At 46.7% G+C, this 20,597-nt stretch overlaps 1 protein-coding gene across 2 annotated transcripts; it reads right to left on the bottom strand.

Moving 5' to 3' along the window:
* Nucleotides 1-366: 366 nt before the first annotated feature.
* KARS1 (lysyl-tRNA synthetase 1) lies at nt 367-20,595 on the bottom strand. Of its 2 annotated transcripts, XM_044987019.1 has the most exons (15): nt 20,444-20,529; nt 20,219-20,371; nt 19,279-19,429; nt 17,580-17,745; nt 17,037-17,130; nt 16,370-16,556; nt 16,085-16,210; nt 12,739-12,858; nt 12,203-12,365; nt 11,928-12,101; nt 9,698-9,783; nt 3,224-3,309; nt 2,777-2,903; nt 1,086-1,229; nt 367-614 (listed from the first exon to the last, which is right to left on the bottom strand). In XM_044987019.1, the coding sequence occupies exons 2-15, from the start codon at nt 20,338-20,340 to the stop codon at nt 528-530; spliced, it is 1,833 nt and encodes a 610-aa protein (XP_044842954.1). In that variant the 5' UTR covers nt 20,341-20,371; nt 20,444-20,529; the 3' UTR covers nt 367-527. The 2 variants fall into 2 exon arrangements, with proteins under 2 accessions (XP_044842954.1, XP_044842955.1); XM_044987020.1 differs by lacking the exon at nt 20,219-20,371 and having other exon boundaries at nt 20,444-20,595.
* Nucleotides 20,596-20,597: the final 2 nt, after the last annotated feature.

The raw sequence follows: 20,597 nt of genomic DNA, 5'->3' as shown, positions 1-20,597 counted from the left end.
CTATGGTGCCAATGGTGCTGCCACTAGGCCCACCTCAGAAGGGGCCCACAGATATGTTTGGCACCAGGCCCACAAAGGGTTAATCCAGCCCTGTACCTCCCAGCCCAGTGCCAGTTCCTAGCAAGCGGGGAAATGGAGGAAAAACTGCAGCTCTGCCAGGCCGGAACCAAGCTTGGGCTCCCAACTGATCATGCAGGACAGGGATCTACATCTCTTGCAGACCTGTCACAGGTGGGAGGAACCCCTTCAAACCACATGCTTCACCCCATGAAGTCCAAACCTGGCTGCACACAGGCAGGTAAAACCCTGGATTAGGCACAGCTGCTGCCACCCCACCACCTTCCATACAAACACCAAGCAAGAGGAGGCAGGATAGTGCCATCTTTTATTCATTTACAGGAACCACGATACAGCAGCTTCTGCTGGTCTCCTCAAGGCAGGAGCAACCTTTGGCCATGACCCTTCATTACTGAAGACAAAGCAAACATCTGCCTCCCAACCGGACATAGGCAAGGATCAGCTGCCCCTCACACTGAGGTGCCTTCAGCAGAAGGACTAGGCTCAACCTCCTTCTTATTGTCTTCAGGTTTCATAGCAGGAAACAGCAGCACTTCCTGTGGGGGGGGGAATCCAACACCATCAGTTTCCCCCCTCTCCCTATTCCTCACCTCCCATTCACATTCCTTTTTGCATAAAAATAAGAGCCCCTAAACTTGCAAATTGTAAGTACTTGATTCATGCATATTTAAACATTACAACCCATCTTTACTTCCTCAATGCTCAAGTTAGATTTCCCCAGGTCCCATAATGGACATCATGAAACTGCAGGTGTCAGGGAGAAAACCCCAGAAATGGCTAATTCAGAAAAAAGGCCATTTTAATTTTTACCACTGTGCCATTTAATCCCCCACAATGGTGCTTATGGAGTTTGGATTTCAGCTATAACCCTGAATTTCCTTGCCTTTATGGAAGGAGACAGGTGTTTCAGTCAGACTCTCATATTACATAAGTAGCTTTTTGTTTTACAACTAGAGAGTACCTTGCAGGATTTCTTAACACCCTATTTCCTCCAGGTGGTCCATTACCTTAATATTATTGGAGTCTGTAAGGAACATGGTGAGCCGATCGATGCCCATGCCCCATCCAGCTGTCGGTGGAAGTCCATATTCCAATGCAGTGCAAAAGTTGTCATCTATGAACATGGCTTCATCATCACCTGCTGCTTTTGCCTAGATGATCAATGAACAGTGAGAAGTAGTTCCCACTGCCCATAGTGCAAGAAATGTCAACACTCGTGCTAATTCCTAGGTCACCACAAAGGGGTGCTATTACACTCCTAGAACCTAGGAGTGTATGTTCCAGGAGGGTCTGCATATTTGTAAAATCAGCTGAAGAAATGAACAACAGGGAGGTAATCTTACCCCTCATCCCGGGGTGTTACTGTCTGAAAAGCAGCCAGGACTGATGATCTGAGATCGATCCACCAGCGGTCGATTTAGCGGGTCTAGTGAAGACTCACCAAATCGACAGCAGATCGCTCTCCAGTCAACCCCTGTACTCTACCCCTGATGAGAAGAGTAAGGCAAGTCGAAGGGAGAGTTTCTCCCGTTAACCCTGCACAGCGTAGACCCTGCGGTAACTCGACCTAAGGTACGTCGACTCCAGCTACATTATTCACATAGCTGGAGTTGCATAGCGTAGGTCGACTTACCGCAGCAGTGTAGACATAGCCTTAGAAAATGGCATGGGTGCCACCCACAACATCTAATTCTAACCAAATGTTAAATGTTGTCTTGTGAAACAGTGTCTCTGGCACTGAAGCTGCACAGGATTCCTTTTGGCATCTGTGAAGAAGTGTACCTGGGGATGCTGGAGACAGCACTCCACTAGCACCACAGACAGGATTATAGCAGGTACCTTTAAAACTTTTAATATTACATTTCAATAGGTAATCTTGTCAATATCTTCTCTCCTAATCAATATCATTCATAGCTGAACTACACCCCGATGGCAGTCTACAGCAGTTGCTTACATCGAAGATATATTAAGTAAGTGTTTAGGAATCAATTGTCTAACTCAATAAGTATTTTGTTCTTGAAAAAAGTTAACACAAGCTCTTTTGGTTCTCCATTTTTCCCCATATGTTTTGTTCCAAACTCTTTCCTCTGTGCCTGCTGCATCACTCATTTGTCCTCTAACAATTCTCTCTTTGGTGGCAGGCAGAGCTGATAGGACTGGACTTGATATAGGAGATATTTCTTGCAAAAGATTATGTTAGACTACGGGTTGGCAACCGTTCAGAAGTGGTGTGCCAAGTCTTCATTTATTCACTCTAATTTAAGGTTTCGTGTGCCAGTGATACATGTTAACGTTTTTAGACGGTCTCTTTCTATAAGTCTATAATATATAACTAAACTATTGTTGTATGTAAAGTAAATAAGGTTTTTAAAATGTTTAAGAAGCTTCATTTAAAATTAAATTAAAATGCAGAGCCCCCCGACCGGTGGCCAGAACCCAGGCAGTGTGAGTGCCACTGAAAATCAGCTTGTGTGCCACCTTCGGCACCCATGCCATAGGTTGCCTACCCCTGTGTTAGACCCATTTGATTGAGAGATTCAATGCCAGTAGATTCCTGTGGTGTTAGTTGTGAATGTTTAGAACAGCCAGTAGGGGGCATAGAAAGGAGAGAGAGGACTGTGTGTAAACTGGAAATACACATTCTGGCATTCACCCCAACCACAAGTGTTTTCGGTCTCTAATCTCTACAATTCCCTACCTTCGCCTGATCTTCAAAAAACTGCCGCTGCCGGAAGGGGTCGTTGAGCTCTGTGTATGCATTGCATATTTCCTTCTTCATCACAAAGAGTTCAAAGCGTTCTGTCAGTCCCCGCTGAGAGCGATGCCTGTGCAGAGGAGATAAGTCACCAGGCAGCTCAGAAACTAACACAGCTTCCTCATGAAAAACAACAAGGTCACTGTTTCAGAAGAGATGCCCACTTTGACAGTCACCGTTATAAAACTCCATGCCACTTAGTATAGACATTTCCCCCCTGTATTTTATGCCCTATGAATGGGCTCCCCGGCTCAGGAACCAAGACCTGGACAAGTGTCAGACTTCCAAAACTGCCACATGGCACCAAATCTTTCCTTTTCACAGACATCATTTTTCTCTTGGGGATAAAAAAAGGTTGTCATGATTTCATATAAAATCTCAGACTCTTACCATTTGGCCAAAGGGCTCATGATCTGGGGATGATCACAGATGAATGTGGGATTGATACAGGTGACTTCCAGAAACTCACCAACAAGCTGAAAAACAGGAGGACAGAACTTTCAGGTTAGAACATCTCATAATGAAGAAGGTGCCATAAGTCAGAGGTGACTCCTACTTCAAAAGCCTACTTAGGATAACGTCTTCATTAATAGCGGTGAGTCCCTGCAAGACAGGCCAAGCATCCTGCTTGGAGAGGTTAAAATCTGATCTAGCCCAGGACTGTATAAAACACAAGATTTTTGTCTAAACTTCATCCAGTTTAAACAAGAACTCCAGTGTCAGAACATAAACCTTCCACTGTTACCTACAGTGTCTCAGGGTGGTATTAGAGTTTAATTCCAGTTTTGACATCTGTGGCACAAGCCACTAGACAAAGCAGCCAGAAAAAAAACCAATCAGGCAATAGTTGGGGTGAGAAGGGGCAGAAAAGAGGAAAACAAAGCACAGGGCCAGTATGAGTATTATACGTTTACCTTACATTTTGGAGGGACATGTGAATCTAATTACACTCTTCTCTCCACTCATGCAGAATGTGTGGAGGGAGAGGTCCTCCACAAAAAAAATTTTGATTCCTTATTTCATTCAAAGTTGACCTACACTGCTTCTAATTGGCTGGGAGGAAGTGTCACTGCAAGGTTATAAGGCAGGAGTGGCCAAACTTACTGACTCTCCAAGCCACATATGACAATCTTCAGAAGTTTAAGAGCCAGGCCACACCTGGCAGGGCTCGGGGCTTCAGTCCTGCGGGGAGGAGGGGCGTCAGGGCTTCAGCCCTGTAGGAGGCGCCTGCTGGGGCTTCATCCCTGCTCCTGCTAAAGCCCCAAGCCCCAGCTAGTACATGTACCCTGTGGGTCTAAAACCCCAAGACGCCCCTCCCTGCAGGGCAGAAGGCTCAAGCCCTCCCTCCCCCACAGTCTCATAGGCGGAAAATGAGAGAGGGCCTGGGGTGACCCGCACTTTAACTGTAAAAGCTGCATGCGGCTTGCAAGCCACCGTTTGGCCATCCATGTTATAAGATATTTCTTCCTACCTGGGACCATCCAGGAACTAAGAGGCCAGGTATCAATCCAGAATCCTCTACAGACCTGCATCACTCTGCCACCAGTACAATGTGTTCTGTTATAAACAGACACAGAACAATATCTCTAGGGTATTATTGAAATCTCTTCGGCAACAGGAAAAGGGCTGAATTAAATTCCAGTGTGTTTTCCTAGATGTAGCCAAACATCCTGATTCACTGAAAGTCTCATGTACATCTCTGCTACATGATCATTCTATAGATGCTGCAGTCCCTCCCCCTATCTCCACAAAGCCAGCACCTCTGAACTGGTATAGGCAAGCAAGACTGCAAGCCATTTCCTTTCTTCACCTTGAACCCCTATGGAATCTGAACTGAGGTCCTTTCAGAGGGCCAGATCCTACTCTCCATATGTAACTTACTGCTGAAAGAAGCCTCTGTACCAGATCACTGGAAAATAATTAACAGAATGCAGATTTTTTAAAAGGGCTCCAGAGGTGATCCTGGCAAACACAAGCCAGTAAGCCTACCTCCAGTACCAGGCAAACTGGTAGAAACTATACTAAAGAACAGAATTACCAAGCACACAGATAAACACGAGTCAATACAGCTTTTGTAAAGGGAAATTACACCTAACCAATCTATTAGAATTCTTTGAGGGAATCAGTAAGCATGTGGACAAGGGTGATCCAATCGATATAGTGTACTTGGATTTTCAGAAAGTCTTTGAAAAGGTCCCTCACCAAAGTCTCTTAAGAAAACTAGTCATAGAATAACAGTGAAACTGTTCAGTAACTGGTTAAAAGATAGAAACCAAAAGGTAGGAATAAACAGCCAGTTTTCACAATGGAAAGAGGTAAATAGCTGGGACCTGTGCTGTTCAACATGTTAACAATTTGGAAAAAGGAGTGAACAGTGAAGTGGCAATGTTTGCAGATGATACAAAAAAATTCAAGATAGTTAAGTCCAAAGCTGTCAGCTTTGGACTTCAGGGGAATCTCACAAGACTGGGTGACAAAATGGCAGATGAAATTCCACACTGATAAACAAAGTAATGCACACTGGAAAAAATAATTCCAAGTACCCATATATAATGATGGGTTCTAAATTAGCTGTTCCCATTCAAGAAAAAGATCTTGGACTCACTTTGAAAACTTCAGCTCAATGCATGGCAACGGTCAAAATGCTAACAGGTACCATTAGGAAAGGGACAGCAAATATCGTAATGCCACTATATAAATCCATGGTGTACCCACACCTTGAATACTGCATGCAGTTCTAGTCACGTATCTCAGAAAGGATATAGTGGAACTGGAAAAGATTCACAAAAGGGCAACAAAGATGATCAAGGGCATGGAATCGCTTCCATATGAGGAGAGATTAATTATCTTCTTAGCTGAACAGCCCTAATCTTTTTAATGGGGCATATGAAAAAGGTCTATAATATAACCAATGGTATGGAAAAAAAGGAGAGAGAAGTGTTACTCATTCCCACCATAAAACAGTGGTCCCCCAATAAAATTAATAGGCAGTAGGTTTAGTCTAAACAAGAGGAAGTACTTTTTCCCACACAATTAACATATTGCCATGGGGCGTGGTGATCACCAAAAGCATAACTAAGTTAAAAAAAGAACTAGATAAATTCATGGAGAACAGGTCTGTACGCTATAGCCCATAATCTTCATAGACATATTGTTATGATATGAATATGGCATAACTAAGATGTGTTTTATGCAAGATGGGTCTTGTGAGATATCATTGGAACGGTTATGATTTACTAAGTATGATTATCCTATTTGTATGCATATATTATTTCTGTATCTGAAGTTAGGAATATTGACTATGTATCTATTACAACTGGGTTTACACCTGGAGAATGCAATCAGTCTGGATAGGCCATTAGGAAAAACAATAGGTCTTTGAAGATGCTAATCTCCCACCTTCCTTAGAAGCTTTCCTGGGATGCCACAACCAACCTCTGCCTCATGTCTGCTTTGACACTGCAGTCATGTGATCACATCACCCGGTACTGGACTCCCTAATAGAATACCGGTATTTTTCCACTGGGGGTGGGGGAAGATAACCACACTGGAAAAAGAGGGGTTCCCACCATATGTAAAACCTATTTAAGGCCAAGGAATGACTTAATCTGTGTTCTTTGTTCACTGAATCCCTGCCCAAGGTGACTGTTGAAACATCTAAGGGTATGTCTACAATGGCAAGTTTCTGCACAACAAATTATACCACTTTTATTAAAGCGCTAGAATTAAACCGCTGTTGCGTGTCCACACTGTGCTCCTTGTGACCGTGGAGCGTATCCACATTATCAGCTCTTGCAATGACAAAGAGAGCAGTGCATTGTGGTAACTATCCCACTGTGCAACTGGCCACAGGGTGCTTTGGGAAGGGTTTGCAATGCCTCATGGGGCAGGCACAGCGTCCCATGATGCAGGTTTCCCCATCCTACTACACTGCCAGCTGCTTTTCAACTGAAGTGTGTGTGCGGGGGAGGTAGAGTGTGTGTATGGTGGGGGAGGAGAGAGACCATGTGTTTTGGGGGACAGAGAGTGTGTCAGCATGCTGTCTTGTAAATTCATACAGCAGCAGGAAGCAACCAGTCCTGAGGCAGAGAGAGGGGGAAAACCCTGACAATCAGCCTCCGCCTCCCTCCCCAGCTCTCTGCACAGCACAAGCATTACACATTAGTGGTTCGCTTTGTGTCCTGGAGCAGATCAGCACAGCATGCAAGGTAGGGTGACCAGATCACCAGGTCAAATATCAGGGGGGGGGCGGGGGGAGGGAGGGCAGGGGCAGAGGGGAAAAAAATGGCGGCAGAGCAAAAAAAAAAATCAAAAAAAAATTCCCTCACCCCCCGATTCCTCCTTCCTCCGCCAGCACTGGAGGGAGGCCCGGGAAGCGCGGGGCCGGGGTGAGTGAGAGTCCGGCCTGGCCCTGAGCAGGCAGGACTCGGGCGCGGTACCTGGAGGGAGAGTAGGAGGTGGCCTGTGGGGCCAGGTGGCGGCTGTTCTCCCCCCCCTGGGCAATAGGACTCGGGAGCAGCCGCTGCTGCAGGTCCCACTGCCGCGGGGGGAGGAAGCGGCCACTGGCCAAGCTCGGTGGCTGTGGCTCTGGTGCCCACGAACCCCCTGAGCCCGGGCCTGCTGCGGGGACCCAGCACGCAGAGTGCGCGCGCCCAGCCCCTGGCCAGTCGCATCTGGGCTGGCTGCCCAGCTGGTGCAATCCCGCGGGCAGCCCTGGAGTGGGGCAGCAGGCCCCAGCCCCCCCATCCCGCTCGGGTCCCACAGGGGAACGAATGGGGCTGGGCTGCCGATGCCTCCGCCGCGGGATTGCACCAGCTGGGCAACCAGCCGAGACGCGACTGGCCAGGGGTTGGGCGCAGTGTGCGCGCTGCTGGGTCCCCGCAGCAGGCTCGGGGGGTTCGGGCCCAGGTGCCAAAGCTGCAGCCGCCGAGCACCACGTGCTTGGCCACTTCCTCCCCGCGCGGCAGTGGGAGCTGCAGCAGCGGCTGCTCCCGAGTCCCGCTGCCCAGGTGGGAAGAACAGCCTCCGCCTGGCCCCGCAGGCCACCCCCTACTCTCCGTCCAGGTACCGCGCCCGAGTCCTGCCTGCTCGGGGCCAGGCCGGACTCACACTCACCCCGGCCCCACGCTCCCCTCCATCTCCTGGGCATGGCTTGCTTGGCAAGAGGCGGGGATATGAGGAGGGAGCCAATGGGGCAGTGAGGGGCGGGGATGGGGGTGGGGATTTGGGGAGGGATCAATGGGGGAAGGAGGGGGGGAGTCAGGGCAGGGGAGGGTGCGAATCCTTCGGGGCTCCAGAGCCTTTGCTTGTTTGTCCAGTGTCCCGACCTAACATTGGTCGGGATGCAGGACAAACAAGCAAATATCGGGACAGTCCTGATAAAATCGGGATGTCTGGTCACCCTAATGCAAGGGCTGTCAGAAATGGAGCTTTGAAAGGGGAAGGGCACATGTCTCCAGGGTAGCTGAGTTCAAAACAATGACCAGAGCGGCCACTTGAGGGATTATGGGACACTTCTGGTCATGATTGCTTTTTGCGTTGTAATATGTTTAGTCTGCCAATACAGCGCTGGAGCCTCTGCACTTTAAGGCTTATGACTCTCATCTAAGTGGTTTTTTTGAAATGCTGCAACTGAGGAGTTTCTGCGCACAAAGTTGTTTGTCAGTGTGTACATCTCAGGAGTTATACCGCAGAAAGCGGCTTTACTGTGCAGTAACTTGCCAGTGTAGACAAGGCCTAAGAAACAAAGAGAAAGCGGGGGAGAAGAGCTGAACCCAAGCTGGGAAGATGTCTGGCCTGTGAAAGAAATACCTGGAGTTTTAAGCTGCAAGCAAGAGCAGCTTGTCTTCAAGCACCTCTGCAATCTGCCATAAAACAACATTTAGGGTAAGAAATTACTACTTGTAACCAGTTTCTTTAGTGTATTAAACTTACTTTGCATGTGTTTTATTTGCTCAGTAATCTGCTTTGATCTCTTTGCTAACCCTTATTTAAAATCTCTCTTTTTGTAGTTAATAAACTTGTTTTTGTTTTCTCTAAAACCAATTTGTGGAATTCATAACTGGGGGGCAAAAAGCTGTGCCTATCTTCCTCCACATTGAGGGAGGGAGTGAATTTCATGAGCTTATACTGTACAGTTCTCTGTGCAGCACAAGAGGATACAATTTGGGGTTTACACTCCAGAGGGGGTGTACACTGGAGTGCTGGGCAGTTCCTTAGTTGAACTTTCCCATGCAGAGCTGATCTCAGTGCCTGTCTTTCTGCAGTTGGGTGTGTCCCTACCTGTGTGTGCTGGAGGACTGAGGACCTGGCTCAGCAGGACAGTGTAAGGGAGCCCAGTGTGATACAGGCAGGCTTAGTTGTACTCCAGTACATCAGGTGCACCCCAGGGAACCCGTCATAAGGTCCATCAATGGCTATTAGCCAAGATGGTCAGAAATGCAACCCCATGAATGGGGCAACACTCATTGTCTGACTGCCAGAAGGGGAAGACACGGGTTGATCACTCCAATTGCCCTATTATGTACACTCCTCATAAGCTCCAGTACTTGTCACTGTCAGAGACAAGATACTGGACTAGGTGGACCATTGTCTGCCCCAGTGTGGCTGTTCTTATTACATTTCTTATTGACTTGAATGGTGCAAAGAAAACTGCTTACTTACAGCTTTCTCTGAGTTCCGCAGGCTAACTGCAGATTGTGTGTTGAAATAGTTCCATTTATTAGTTTAAAATTTTTTGCCATTCTTTTTACTGAACGCTCCATCAAGCTACCCAGTAGTCACCAAGGAACCTGTTGCTTCAAATGGGGCCCTATTGCTTCCGAGGGCCAGATCTCAGGATTATGAAAAAGCCACTCCACTTACCTTATCAAGAAGCCTGGCCGTGGTCCTGGGAGGTGGACACTCAACACTTCTCTCCACACAAATAGCATCAAAGAACTTGCGAGTTTCTGTTTTCATAATGCAAAATATTAGAGAAGCTGTTCATATAGTCAATTCTTCTCCCCCTCCTCCCCACCTGCAGAATGATCCAGACACAATGAAGGAGGACTGGAATGACTTTCAGTATTTTCTGTCATAATACACTGTGAGACACACCAGCTAAGGAATACGGTTTCAGCCTTCCACAGCGCATGAAGGGCAGTATTAATTGCTGCCAATTTAAACTCAAACACAAGATTCCTAATCCCAGACTCTAGATGCTCTGACAACAGTTATCTAAACAATCCCACACAGAGAGCGCCACTGCAGACAAACAACCAGTCTCAGCATATATTTTTCTATGTAGATGATCTATCATTTCTCCCAAATACCTGCTCAAACTGAGGAGTTTTGAAGAATGTCCTAATGGTCAACAGATTTGGACCATTTCAGATCAAGGAGGCAGTGGGAGCACACTCCAAAGTTGACAGGTCCTCAAAGAGCATATTTGCCAGCAGCCTTCACTCTCATAAATCAAGGGGCTCCCATGCTAAGCACTTCTGCTGATTGCAGTAGCATCAGTATCACACAAAGAGAGGGGCAGTCTCTAAAGTAGGCAGGTCCCAGAGCTATTTTAGGGCTAACAAAACTAAACCAAGCAGATGAAAAAGCCACCAGAAAACCCATGCAGATCCTAGTGCACTAGTGTCACATGATCATGATGAGATTTTCCACTTAAGAGAACTACCATATTGTTCACTAGCTTTAGTTTTCAGATATATTTAAGGTGTAGACCAGTGGTTTTCAAGCTGCAGGTTGCGACCCAGTACTGGGAAGCGGCAGCTCTGCTCAGCACTGCTGACTGGGCTGTTAGAAGTCCCGTCGGCAGTGCTGCCTGGATAAGGCAGGCTAGTTCCTACCTGTTCTGATACTGCGCTGTGTCCCGGAAGTGGCCAGCAGCAGGTCCAGCTCCTAGGCAGGGGGGGCCTCAAGGGGGTCTGCGTGCTGCCCCCACCCCAAGCACCGGCTCCGCACTCCCATTGGCCAGTTCCCAGCCAATGGGAGCTGGGGGCAGGTGGAAGAGCCATGCGGAGCCGCTTGCACCTCCGCTTAGGAACTGGACTTGCTGCTGGCTGCTTCCAGGGCGCAGCGCAGTCCACGGTGCCAAGACAGGCAGGAAGTCTGCCTTAGCACCTCCCCTGCGCCGCTGACCAGGAGCTGCCTGTGCCCCAATCCCCTGCCCCACCCCTAGTCCTGAGCCCACCCCAAACCTCTCATCCCTGGCCCCACCCCAGAACCATGGCCCCCTCCTGCACCCCAAGCCCCAGCCCTGAGCCGCCCCAAACCTGGAGCCCCCTCCTGCACCCCAAACCCCTCATCGCCGGCCCCAGCCCAGAGCTCTGACTCCCTCCTGCACCCCAACCCCCTGCCCCAGCCCAGAGCCCCTTCCAACACCCTGAACCCCTCATTCCCAGCCCCATCCTGTAGCCCTCACCCCAACCCTCTGCTCCAACTCTGTTAGGTTGCGGGCATCAACAATTTTCTTCAACTGGGTCACCAGAAAAAAAGGTTTGAAAGCCACTGGTGTAGACTGAGGTCTAGTGTATTATAGCCTTGTCTAGAGGTAGCAAGGCTCACATCTGAGGGAAAAGATCATAACTACCCATCCAAATCATTGCTGCTATTTGATCACCTAAAAGCAGGTCTCCACAACTGTCAACTCAAGGGACAAATGGCATATCAGTTGGCAGCCCCAAGGGGATTTCTGTGATTCAGCCTGTCACACACTAATCACTACCAGATACAGAGGGTCTTCTCTACTCCCTAAGAGAGAGATGAAACAGAGATACAGTGCTGGGAGTCACTTCAAGCCAGCTCTCCTCACTAACTCTCCAAACAGTGTCATGTATACACAATGAAGTCTTAAAGGCAATAAAGCAGAACCTTGCTGACCCTTACAAGAACCTGCAGGGCATCAAGACTACACTCTGAAATCTTGTAGTTAAATCAAACAAAATCCCATCTACTCAGCTCACATGCAGATCTGAGCAGACCATCACCCTGTAATAAACAGTATTGAAGGCAGCTTATAGATCAACATGGACTGGGGGCTAGAGGTCTTTGCCCCATAATAGCGAGGGGGAGGTGAAAGCACACAGACTCTTCATCTGACCTTCGGTCTCAAAGTGATCAGTCACTGGAAGTTTCACTCCCAGGATTCTCTCCAGTTCACACACCATGCTGATTTTCCGGAAGGGTGGGGTGAAATCTATCTCACAGGCATGGCCCTCAGGACCATCTGGGTGATAAGTGACCTTGTAACCTCCAGTAATGTGCTTCACCATTCCTACAAGATAAAACTGCACTTAAAAATCAATGCCATGCTGTATCATATGCTATCTTCACACTGATTCTTATTCTCCTTTAATTAATATTAGGTTAGGTCACCTGAAAGCAGCTTTTCTGTGATCTCCATCAGGTCATGATAGTCTGCATAAGCCATGTAAAACTCACAGGTTGTGAATTCAGGATTATGAGTCAAATCAATTCCTTCATTCCGGAACTGGCGCCCAATTTCGTATACCCTGTCCATGCCTCCAACCACCAACATCTAAACAAAAAGAAATCCAGCTGGTCCCATTAGCCTTCTGAAATGAAGTCAAGAAAGTTCTGACTAGCACAAAATTGCACAAATCTACATTCCCAAGCTTAGCAGCAAAAAAGAGGTAAAGCAGAGCTAAGCAAACCTAATGAAGAACTCTGGTTCAATTATCCTGCCATCCACTATTCTCCAATCAATGTGGGCCTCTTTCCTGCTCACCTCTTTAGCCATGCTCCACCCCAGCGAGGTTGCTTTTGTCAACCCAATTAATCTCCTGGCCTTTAGTCTAATCCTTACTTCACTCTTATGCTTCACATTTTGGGAAGGCAGATAGAGAGTCAGAAAAGTGTGATGCTTAACCCACTGGGGGATCACCTCTCACCTTGTGATAGAGTTCTGGCGCAATTCTCATGTACAGGTTCATGTCCAGTTCATTGTGATAGGTAATGAAAGGTTTAGCCACAGCTCCGCCTGGAATAATATTCATCATGGGAGTTTCAATCTGATGAAAAAAAGTGTGTGTTAAACCTTAGCTCAAATACTCTCATGCCCCTGACTCAATCATACCCTCCCCTCCATTCCCCATGCTACAACTATTTTGATAATGTGTGTTCAATAAATACTTCAGTTAAAGAGAGAACCTGGCTCAGATGTGAAATCTGTACATTCTATTTATTCATTCACCATCATGAGCAGAGAAATTATTCTGACACAAAAGATTTTCCTCCTTTGTAGTCTATTTAAGCCATCTTCTCTATCAAGAGCTTAGCAGGAACAACTATATTCTGCATAATTAAGGAGCTGTGGAGTAGGGGAAGGGACAGGGATTGGGCCAAGCTGTTGAAGACATTTGCAGTGATATCACCAACCTCCAGCAGAGAAAGTGTGGCTTCTCACGAAGTCTAAACCTTGTAAAACTACACTGACAAATAGAAGTGAAGTAAAATTATGTACAGTGAAACCCCGGTATAACGCGCCCCGTGATAACACTAATTCGGATATCATGCGATCATAAGGCGGCTCCAGCCGCCCCAAGCAAAAAAATAAAAAATAAATGTGCCTTCCCCACTGCCTCTTCCCCCCTGTCCCCGCTTCCCCTTTTGGCAAGAAGAGCTGTTCTCCTCCCCGCTGCTCCTCGCTCTTCCTCTGCCCCTTGCACGTCTCCCCTGCTCTCCCCAAGTGTTTCCCTGCATGGCTGAGAGCCCTCGCTGCTGGAGCAGGCTGACAGCTGGGAGGGATGCTTCAGAAACAGTGGCACGAACTCTGCTCTGAATATCAGCAACTCCTCAGTGTCAAACACTGCAATCGGCTCTCTGGGTGGAGGGGAGTCGGCTGAGCACCTTTGTACAGATCTCTCGAGAGCCGCTCCAGCCCCAGCCTGCCAGGTCCCAAAACTCCAGTTTTCAAAGTCCAAACCCAGCCATTCTCTGGCTGGTTCTGGCTCATTTAATAGGTTGATTAGCTTGTAATGTCAGTAATTATTGCTACGCCCTTTCAGTTACTGTTATGGGCAGTTCGCAAATGCAAGTAGTTTTCTGCCCAAGAGAAACTGACCGGCTTAAAATGGTAACTTTTCGTAACCCTGCTATAACACGACCCCACATTTATTGCAATCGAATTTTTTGGACCCCAATCATTGCATTATAGGGAGGTTTCACTGTATATGGAAACAAAGTTAATCAATCCTTCTCAATGTGTCCCATCTGCTCCATTTCATCATTTACACTAAGTTCCTTGGGGCAGCAACTGACAGCAACCAACTGAGAAATAAACATTGAAAGAAGCAGAATGCCTTTCACTACCTGAACACTTTGCAAAAACTACCCTACTTTAAATGTAATTCCTTTGGTAAAAGATGGCGGTTTTAATTATTTAAAATTAAGATATAAAATATTGCACCTGAAAAAGTTTCCAGGAGCATAGGGACACTATACGTCTAACTTTGTTAATTTAAAATTAGCGGGGGGAAGGGGTCTGTCTGCATGTGTGTCTGTGTGGAGAAACAGAGTTCTGGAGCCCAAAAGGAGTTCTACAGTATACAATCGTTTTCAAAACATGTGTCTTGTAGATATGAGCATGTAGGCAGGCAAAATCAACATGCGATTTTTCTCTCTCTGGGCTGCAGCGCTCCCGGAGACTATGCCAACCTAAGTTTCACGGAAGCTACATTTTTCAGGTGTTTAAAGGTGCATGAGTAATGGAGTATAACCACATGTCTCACAACTTAGTCTATTCAAGAGTACTATACACCACTAGGCCCAAATAAAGAGTAAAATGCCATGGAAAGGAAGGATCTGCCAGGTACAGAGAGAAAAATGTTTTCTGAAAACAGTCATCAGTGATGGGAAGAAGGTGATGTGGCATGGCAATTCACCCAGATGGGAGGGCAGGTGGCAATACCAGTGATACCCACTCCTCTTTCAAAAGGGCTCCCCAAGATGTGGGCAGTTTTACAATTTGGTTAGGCAGCACAAAAGTCTGCCTTGTTCTACCCACGGTCAGGGTTGTGCTGACCAGTCAGCTCTAACCTCCACACAAGTAAAGTAGGGGTTGCAGGCTGCATGTCCCATTGCATTAGGTACAATACCATCACCAGTGGTCCGGAGCTTGGGTTGCATTAGCAGGAATTAATCCAGCTCTGCTGTTCATCTAGGGACAAGCACTTTTTTATTCCAACTGCAACCATTTAAAACAGGAGAAAACAAGGAAGATGCGTTTCTCATACTGATTCAGAATGAGGCTCAGGGTTCCAATGGAAGAAAAAAGGTCTGTCCACAACATAGGAAATGGAAGCCAAATGGGGGTCTCTACTGAAGGAAGATTCAGAACGGATCTAGAGTCTGAAGGGAAAGAGTAACTTTTGTAGAGTTTGTGTGGCAATGCCTTCCCAAGTCACTTTGTATTAAAGACACTGTCTGTTTCTCCTGCACGGTAGTTAATTCCCAGCGTGATCACCAAGCCTAAATGGCCTATTTAAATGCTAGTTTACAAGTGATTAACTTCAGGAAAATAGGAAACGTATAGTCATGAAGTAATGGCACCTTGACACAGTACAAATCTACTGTGTTGAATATATTGCAGTTCTCAAATATTAATTAGTTATTTCACACAGACAACTCCATTAGCAGCTTTTGTGGATCCAGTAGACAAAGTGGTTAAAATCTGCAAAGTACTGGTGAGCAAAGACAGTCATACTTTGAGAGCAGAAGTGGAAACAGGAATTTGGAAGTATCTAGAAGTAAACCAGTCTTTTGTTCTGGTATGTTTTTCTCTGTTATACCTTACAATAAATACTACTTATGTTTCATGTTAAATTAGATTGACTCTTTTTTTTTGGGGGGGGGGGGGGGGGCGCGATAGGCGGGGGAGAATGTCCCCTCATTCTCAAGGGTGTTATTTAATAAACTTCAATTATGGAAGAAAGCAATGGGGAAACAAAGATAATGGATAACTTGGGGTTTGCTCAGTCAGAGAAGAGCAACCCTCAGAAATTGCCGTGTCACCTGAAAGGGAGCAGACAAAAGAACAACTAACTCTTTTGCACTTAATGTGCTTTGTGGCTCCATGGCACAAAATTGATAGAACATGTATACTGAGCCAAAGTCAATATGTATACTTTTCCCACTCCTATGCACATTTTGTACGTGATGTGGGGTTGGTTTCTCCTCGGGGCTGAAGAAGTGTGAAAAAAACCAGCACACATAGAGAAGCAAAGTATCAAACCTTACCTCAAGAAAGCCCAACTCATCCAGGAAGCTCCGGAGGTATGTGATGATCTTCGCACGGATTATAAACTTCTGTCTCACATAGTCATTAAGAATTAAATCCAAGTATCTTTGACGAAATCTAGTTTCCTGAAAAGGATGGATAATTTTAGAACAAATCTAAATTATACTTATTGCCAAAGAGAAAAAAATAAACTTGATCTTCATTTGGTGCTCATCTACCAATGATACCACACATACAAAACCTGCCAGTTTGGCTTCAACGCCAACACCAGAAGTGGTTTTTACCTTGTCTTTGAGCCCAAAGTGAAGGTGGGGTAACATGTGCAGGCATGGAGAGAGCAGAGAGATTTCCCAGGGAATAATGCTCAGCTCCCCTTTCTTTGTCTTTCCAGGACTCCCCTGAACTCCAATAATGTCCCCCCGACGCAGCTTGTTGTTAATGTGGATATATTCTTCCTCTGATTTGTAGTTCCTGCAAGTGGAAAAATAAGCACCTTTTAAGCACTTTTTGTCCATAGATCAAGCTTTGCTCAGTCTCTTCCCACCCAAAACACTTGAATATTCAAGTATCAGAGGGGTAGCCATGTTAGTCTGTATCCACAAAAACAACGAGGAGTCCGGTGGCACCTTAAAGACTAAGGGATTTATTTGGGCATTAAGCTTTCATGGATAAAAAACCCACTTCTTCAGATGCATGGATCTGAAGAAGTGGGTTTTTTATCCACGAAAGCTTATGCCCAAATAAATCCCTTAGCCTTTAAGGTGCCACCGGACTCCTCGTTACTTAATATTCACTTATTGGCTAGCATAGGAGCCTCACCACCATCTGGCTACAGACTAGGAATCTGAGCTGAAGCTCACAGGCATAGAGAAGATGATGTCCATCTTCTAATCTGCTCCTCCCAGAAAGTACAGTTTGATTTAGAATGCTGCTATGGCTATCCCTAGTTACCTGGAGTTTGCCATGACTTGCAATTTGACTCCCTCTCCACGAAGATCATAGAAGATCAGTTTCCCTCCAGAGGCACGTTTTGCATGGATTCGACCTAGAAACCCAAAGTTAGATGGTCCAATGGTTACAGCAAGTCAAAGTCAGAAAGCTTTCCATTTTCCCAAAACAAAGATACAACTCCATGCCCAAGCCAAGGCACAGCATCACTCCTACCTTGTACCCAGGCAACATACCACCAACCTCCATTCCATCATTGGTTGGCAAGGTAATGAAAGTCTCAGAATTAATCCCATCATTCTAGTTATGAACACAGGGCCTTGGAGTCCTCTCATCAGACCTGCTCCCTCGCTTGTCAAGGACTCTAAAGCTCTACCTTCTATCCTAAAGGTCCCAACCGTGCTACAGCCCTAGCACCATGAGGAATTGCCGAGCAAGGTCCACAGAGTTGTGGAGGCATTCCCATCTATCTCCCTCCAAGAATGGTAAGTGCTTGTCTTCACAAAGTGGCAGACTGTCTCCACCAAGTCCCAGATGAGTCTTTACCTGCCACTCTCACTGTAATGTCTCTCAGGTGATCTCCTGCCTGCAGGTGGCTGTACCTCTCTATGAAGTCTGTGAGGGAAAGGTCTACGTGGAATTTGTGTGGGTAAGGATCTTCATCGGTTCCTTTCAGCTGCTGGATTGCCTGACTGCGGATCTTGTAATATTGCTGTCATCAGTCATAAACAAAAACATTTATGTTAGACACCAAAGGGATTGTACAACTCACAAGTTAAAGCAGAGTTGATTTGACTTGTGACTATTTGACTACAGGAGACCAAAAAAAATAATAATAATAATTGGAGATATACCAATCTCCTAGAACTGGAAGGGACCTCGAAAGGTCATCGAGCCCAGCCCCCTGCCTTCACTAGCGGGACCAATTTTTTGCCCCAGATCCCTAAGTGGCCCCCTCAAGGATTGAACTCACAACCCTGGGTTTAGCAGGCCAATGCTCAAACCACTGAGCTATCCCTCTCCCCCAATACCTGCGTGACTAAGGCTTTTTCACCTCAGAAGAGTCAGCTCCTCTGACAGAAAGCACAAAAAAAGGCAGAGGGCACTTAAGAGGTTGGACTAAGAAGAGGCTAAATGAATGCAGTGATGATGCAAGAAGAAGAGAGTCACTACTTTAAGCCATTACCATTCAAACCTTAGATATATTCTCTCCCTCAGGCAGTTCTTTAGGAAATATTAGTAATCCTTGCTTGCAGCCTCACTGTCATACATAAGTGATCTCTCTCCTGCCATCCATCTCCATCCTCTGACAGACAGAGGCTAAGAACATAAGAACAGCCACACTGGGTCAGACCAAAGCTCCATGTAGCCCAGTATCCTGTCTCCTGACAGTGGCCAATGCCAGGTGCTTCAGAGGAAATGAACAGAACAGGCAATCATCAAGTGATCCATCCTGTGTCACCCATTCCCAGTTTCTGGCAAATAGAGGCTAGGGACACTACCCTTGTCCATCCGGGCTAATAGCCAATGATGGACCTATCCTCCATGGACTTATCTAGTTCTTTTTTGAATCCTGTTATAGTCTTGGCCTTCACAACATCCTCTGGCAAAGAGTTCCACAGGTTGACTGTGTGTTGTGTGGAAAAAAAAAAAATACTTCCTTTTGTTTTAAAACTGCTGCCTATTAATTTCATTTGGTGACCCCTAGTTCTTGTGTTACATGAAGGAGTAAATAACACTTCCTTATTTACTTTCTCCACACCAGTCATGATTTTATTGGAAGGTTGGAACATAACCATCGTGAAATGCTGCTAATGACACTCCTTTTGCAGGATAAATCCCATATCTCAGTCATTCTATGAGATAGACCATATATGCTCCTAGCTAGCACAATATATAATGTAGGGAGCAGATTTCTTATTCAGCTGAAATTAGTTATATTAATAAACTGGATTTTTTTGATCTTTAATTTTTTTTCATATTTTAAGTAGTAAGGTAGTACAGGCAAAATTCCCGTTGCAGACAGTTACTGCCTTCCTCAATGAGTAGCCAAGCAAGCACATAAACCAAACACCCATCTGAAATAGCCTCCCATCTAATGTTCCTGAAAAGGTGCAGTTCAGAGCTGGCTCAGGCCATAGTTCACTTCCATTCTAACTCTCCAGATCAGCACTGATTAGCAATCAAACAGGAATCAGTAAGACTTATTCTCATGGTCATAACAGGCATTGGCCAAACTGCTCACATTGGGGTCCAGGCTTTCCTCATCAGCTCCATTGCAGTTCTCAGATCCCAGGGTCAAGGTAGATTTGCTCAGATGCTTCTCACTTTGCTCTTTTTGCTTTGCCTCTTTGTCAGCAACTTTTCTCTCAGCCTTCAAACGTCTCTTCAGCTCACTAGAAAAAGAGGAAACCAGACACAGAAGCCACTTTGAAACTTACAGAAAGAATCACTACCCAGAGAGATTCTGTCTAAGGGTTACCTTACACTTAACTCTCTCTCCTCTCCCCAAGAGGACATGCTGCCTTGCTCCACCTCATAGGAAGTGATAAATACCCAAATTCTATTCTGAGCTGCTCCAATCTCTCACCTTACAGTCAGCAGTATCCAGAGAAAGCAGTACTAGCTGGACATTGTCTCATATAGAGGAAATGTGCTTGTTTTTCTCTTGACCCTACACTGTTCACCTTTCACAGCCCTACAAACTTTTACATAACAGACAATCAACATAAGTCTTCAGTGACAGAAGCACCAAGGATAATTACAGTACAGTTTGAAGCAACTAAAGTGTTTTCCCCCTGGGCACAACAGATATAGAGTCTCCAGTCTATAACAATCACCAGGCATATCTGTAACCTACTTAGGCTCAGATTCTCAAAAGTATTTAGCGCCTGACCGCCACTGAAGTAAATGAAAGATCGAAATAGCCTAAATAACTTTGAGGATCTAGGCCTTAATCACTCCAGGACCTCCACTCGAACACGTGCTCCACAGACACGTGCCAAGCACGAAGGTTTCTATGGTGCCCGAGGGCCCCAGGCAAAGGGGGATCCCATGAGAGGAGGATTCATCAGGGAAGGTCACCGACTCGGCAAGACACTCGCCCGCCACCTGTAGCGCCCCGGGCAGGGACTTCATGAGAAAGCAGGTGGCGACACTCAAGACGAGAGCAGCAAATCACCAACCTTCTTTGGTCATGAAGTGCCTGGAGCCTTCGGAGAGCGGGGCAGGCGGCGCGGGGAGGCCGAGCCCGCCAGGCCCAGCCCAAGCGGCCCCGAAGGAGCCGAGCGGCTGCTGGGTTCAGCATGGCGCGAGCGCTCGGCTCCAGAGACCGTCACCTGGTGGAAACAGACACCGGATCAGCGAAGGGCCGCGTCTCCCGGGGCCCCGCCCAGACCCCGCGCGCTCACTTTTTGCTAAGAGGGGCCTCGGTCTCCACCGCGTCACCGGCCGGAGCAGCCCCCGTCGCCGCGGCCGCCATCTTCCCGGGCCGGTCCGAGAGAGAAGGAGCACTTCCGGGTCAGGGACCATTTGGGGCAGGGCCTGGCGGCATCCCGGCTTCTG

Source organism: Mauremys mutica, chromosome 14, assembly GCF_020497125.1.
Source record: "Mauremys mutica isolate MM-2020 ecotype Southern chromosome 14, ASM2049712v1, whole genome shotgun sequence".
NCBI lineage: Eukaryota > Metazoa > Chordata > Testudines > Geoemydidae > Mauremys > Mauremys mutica.
The sequence above is the reverse complement of the archived record's forward strand: the minus strand, read 5'-3'. Positions and strand labels throughout refer to the sequence as shown.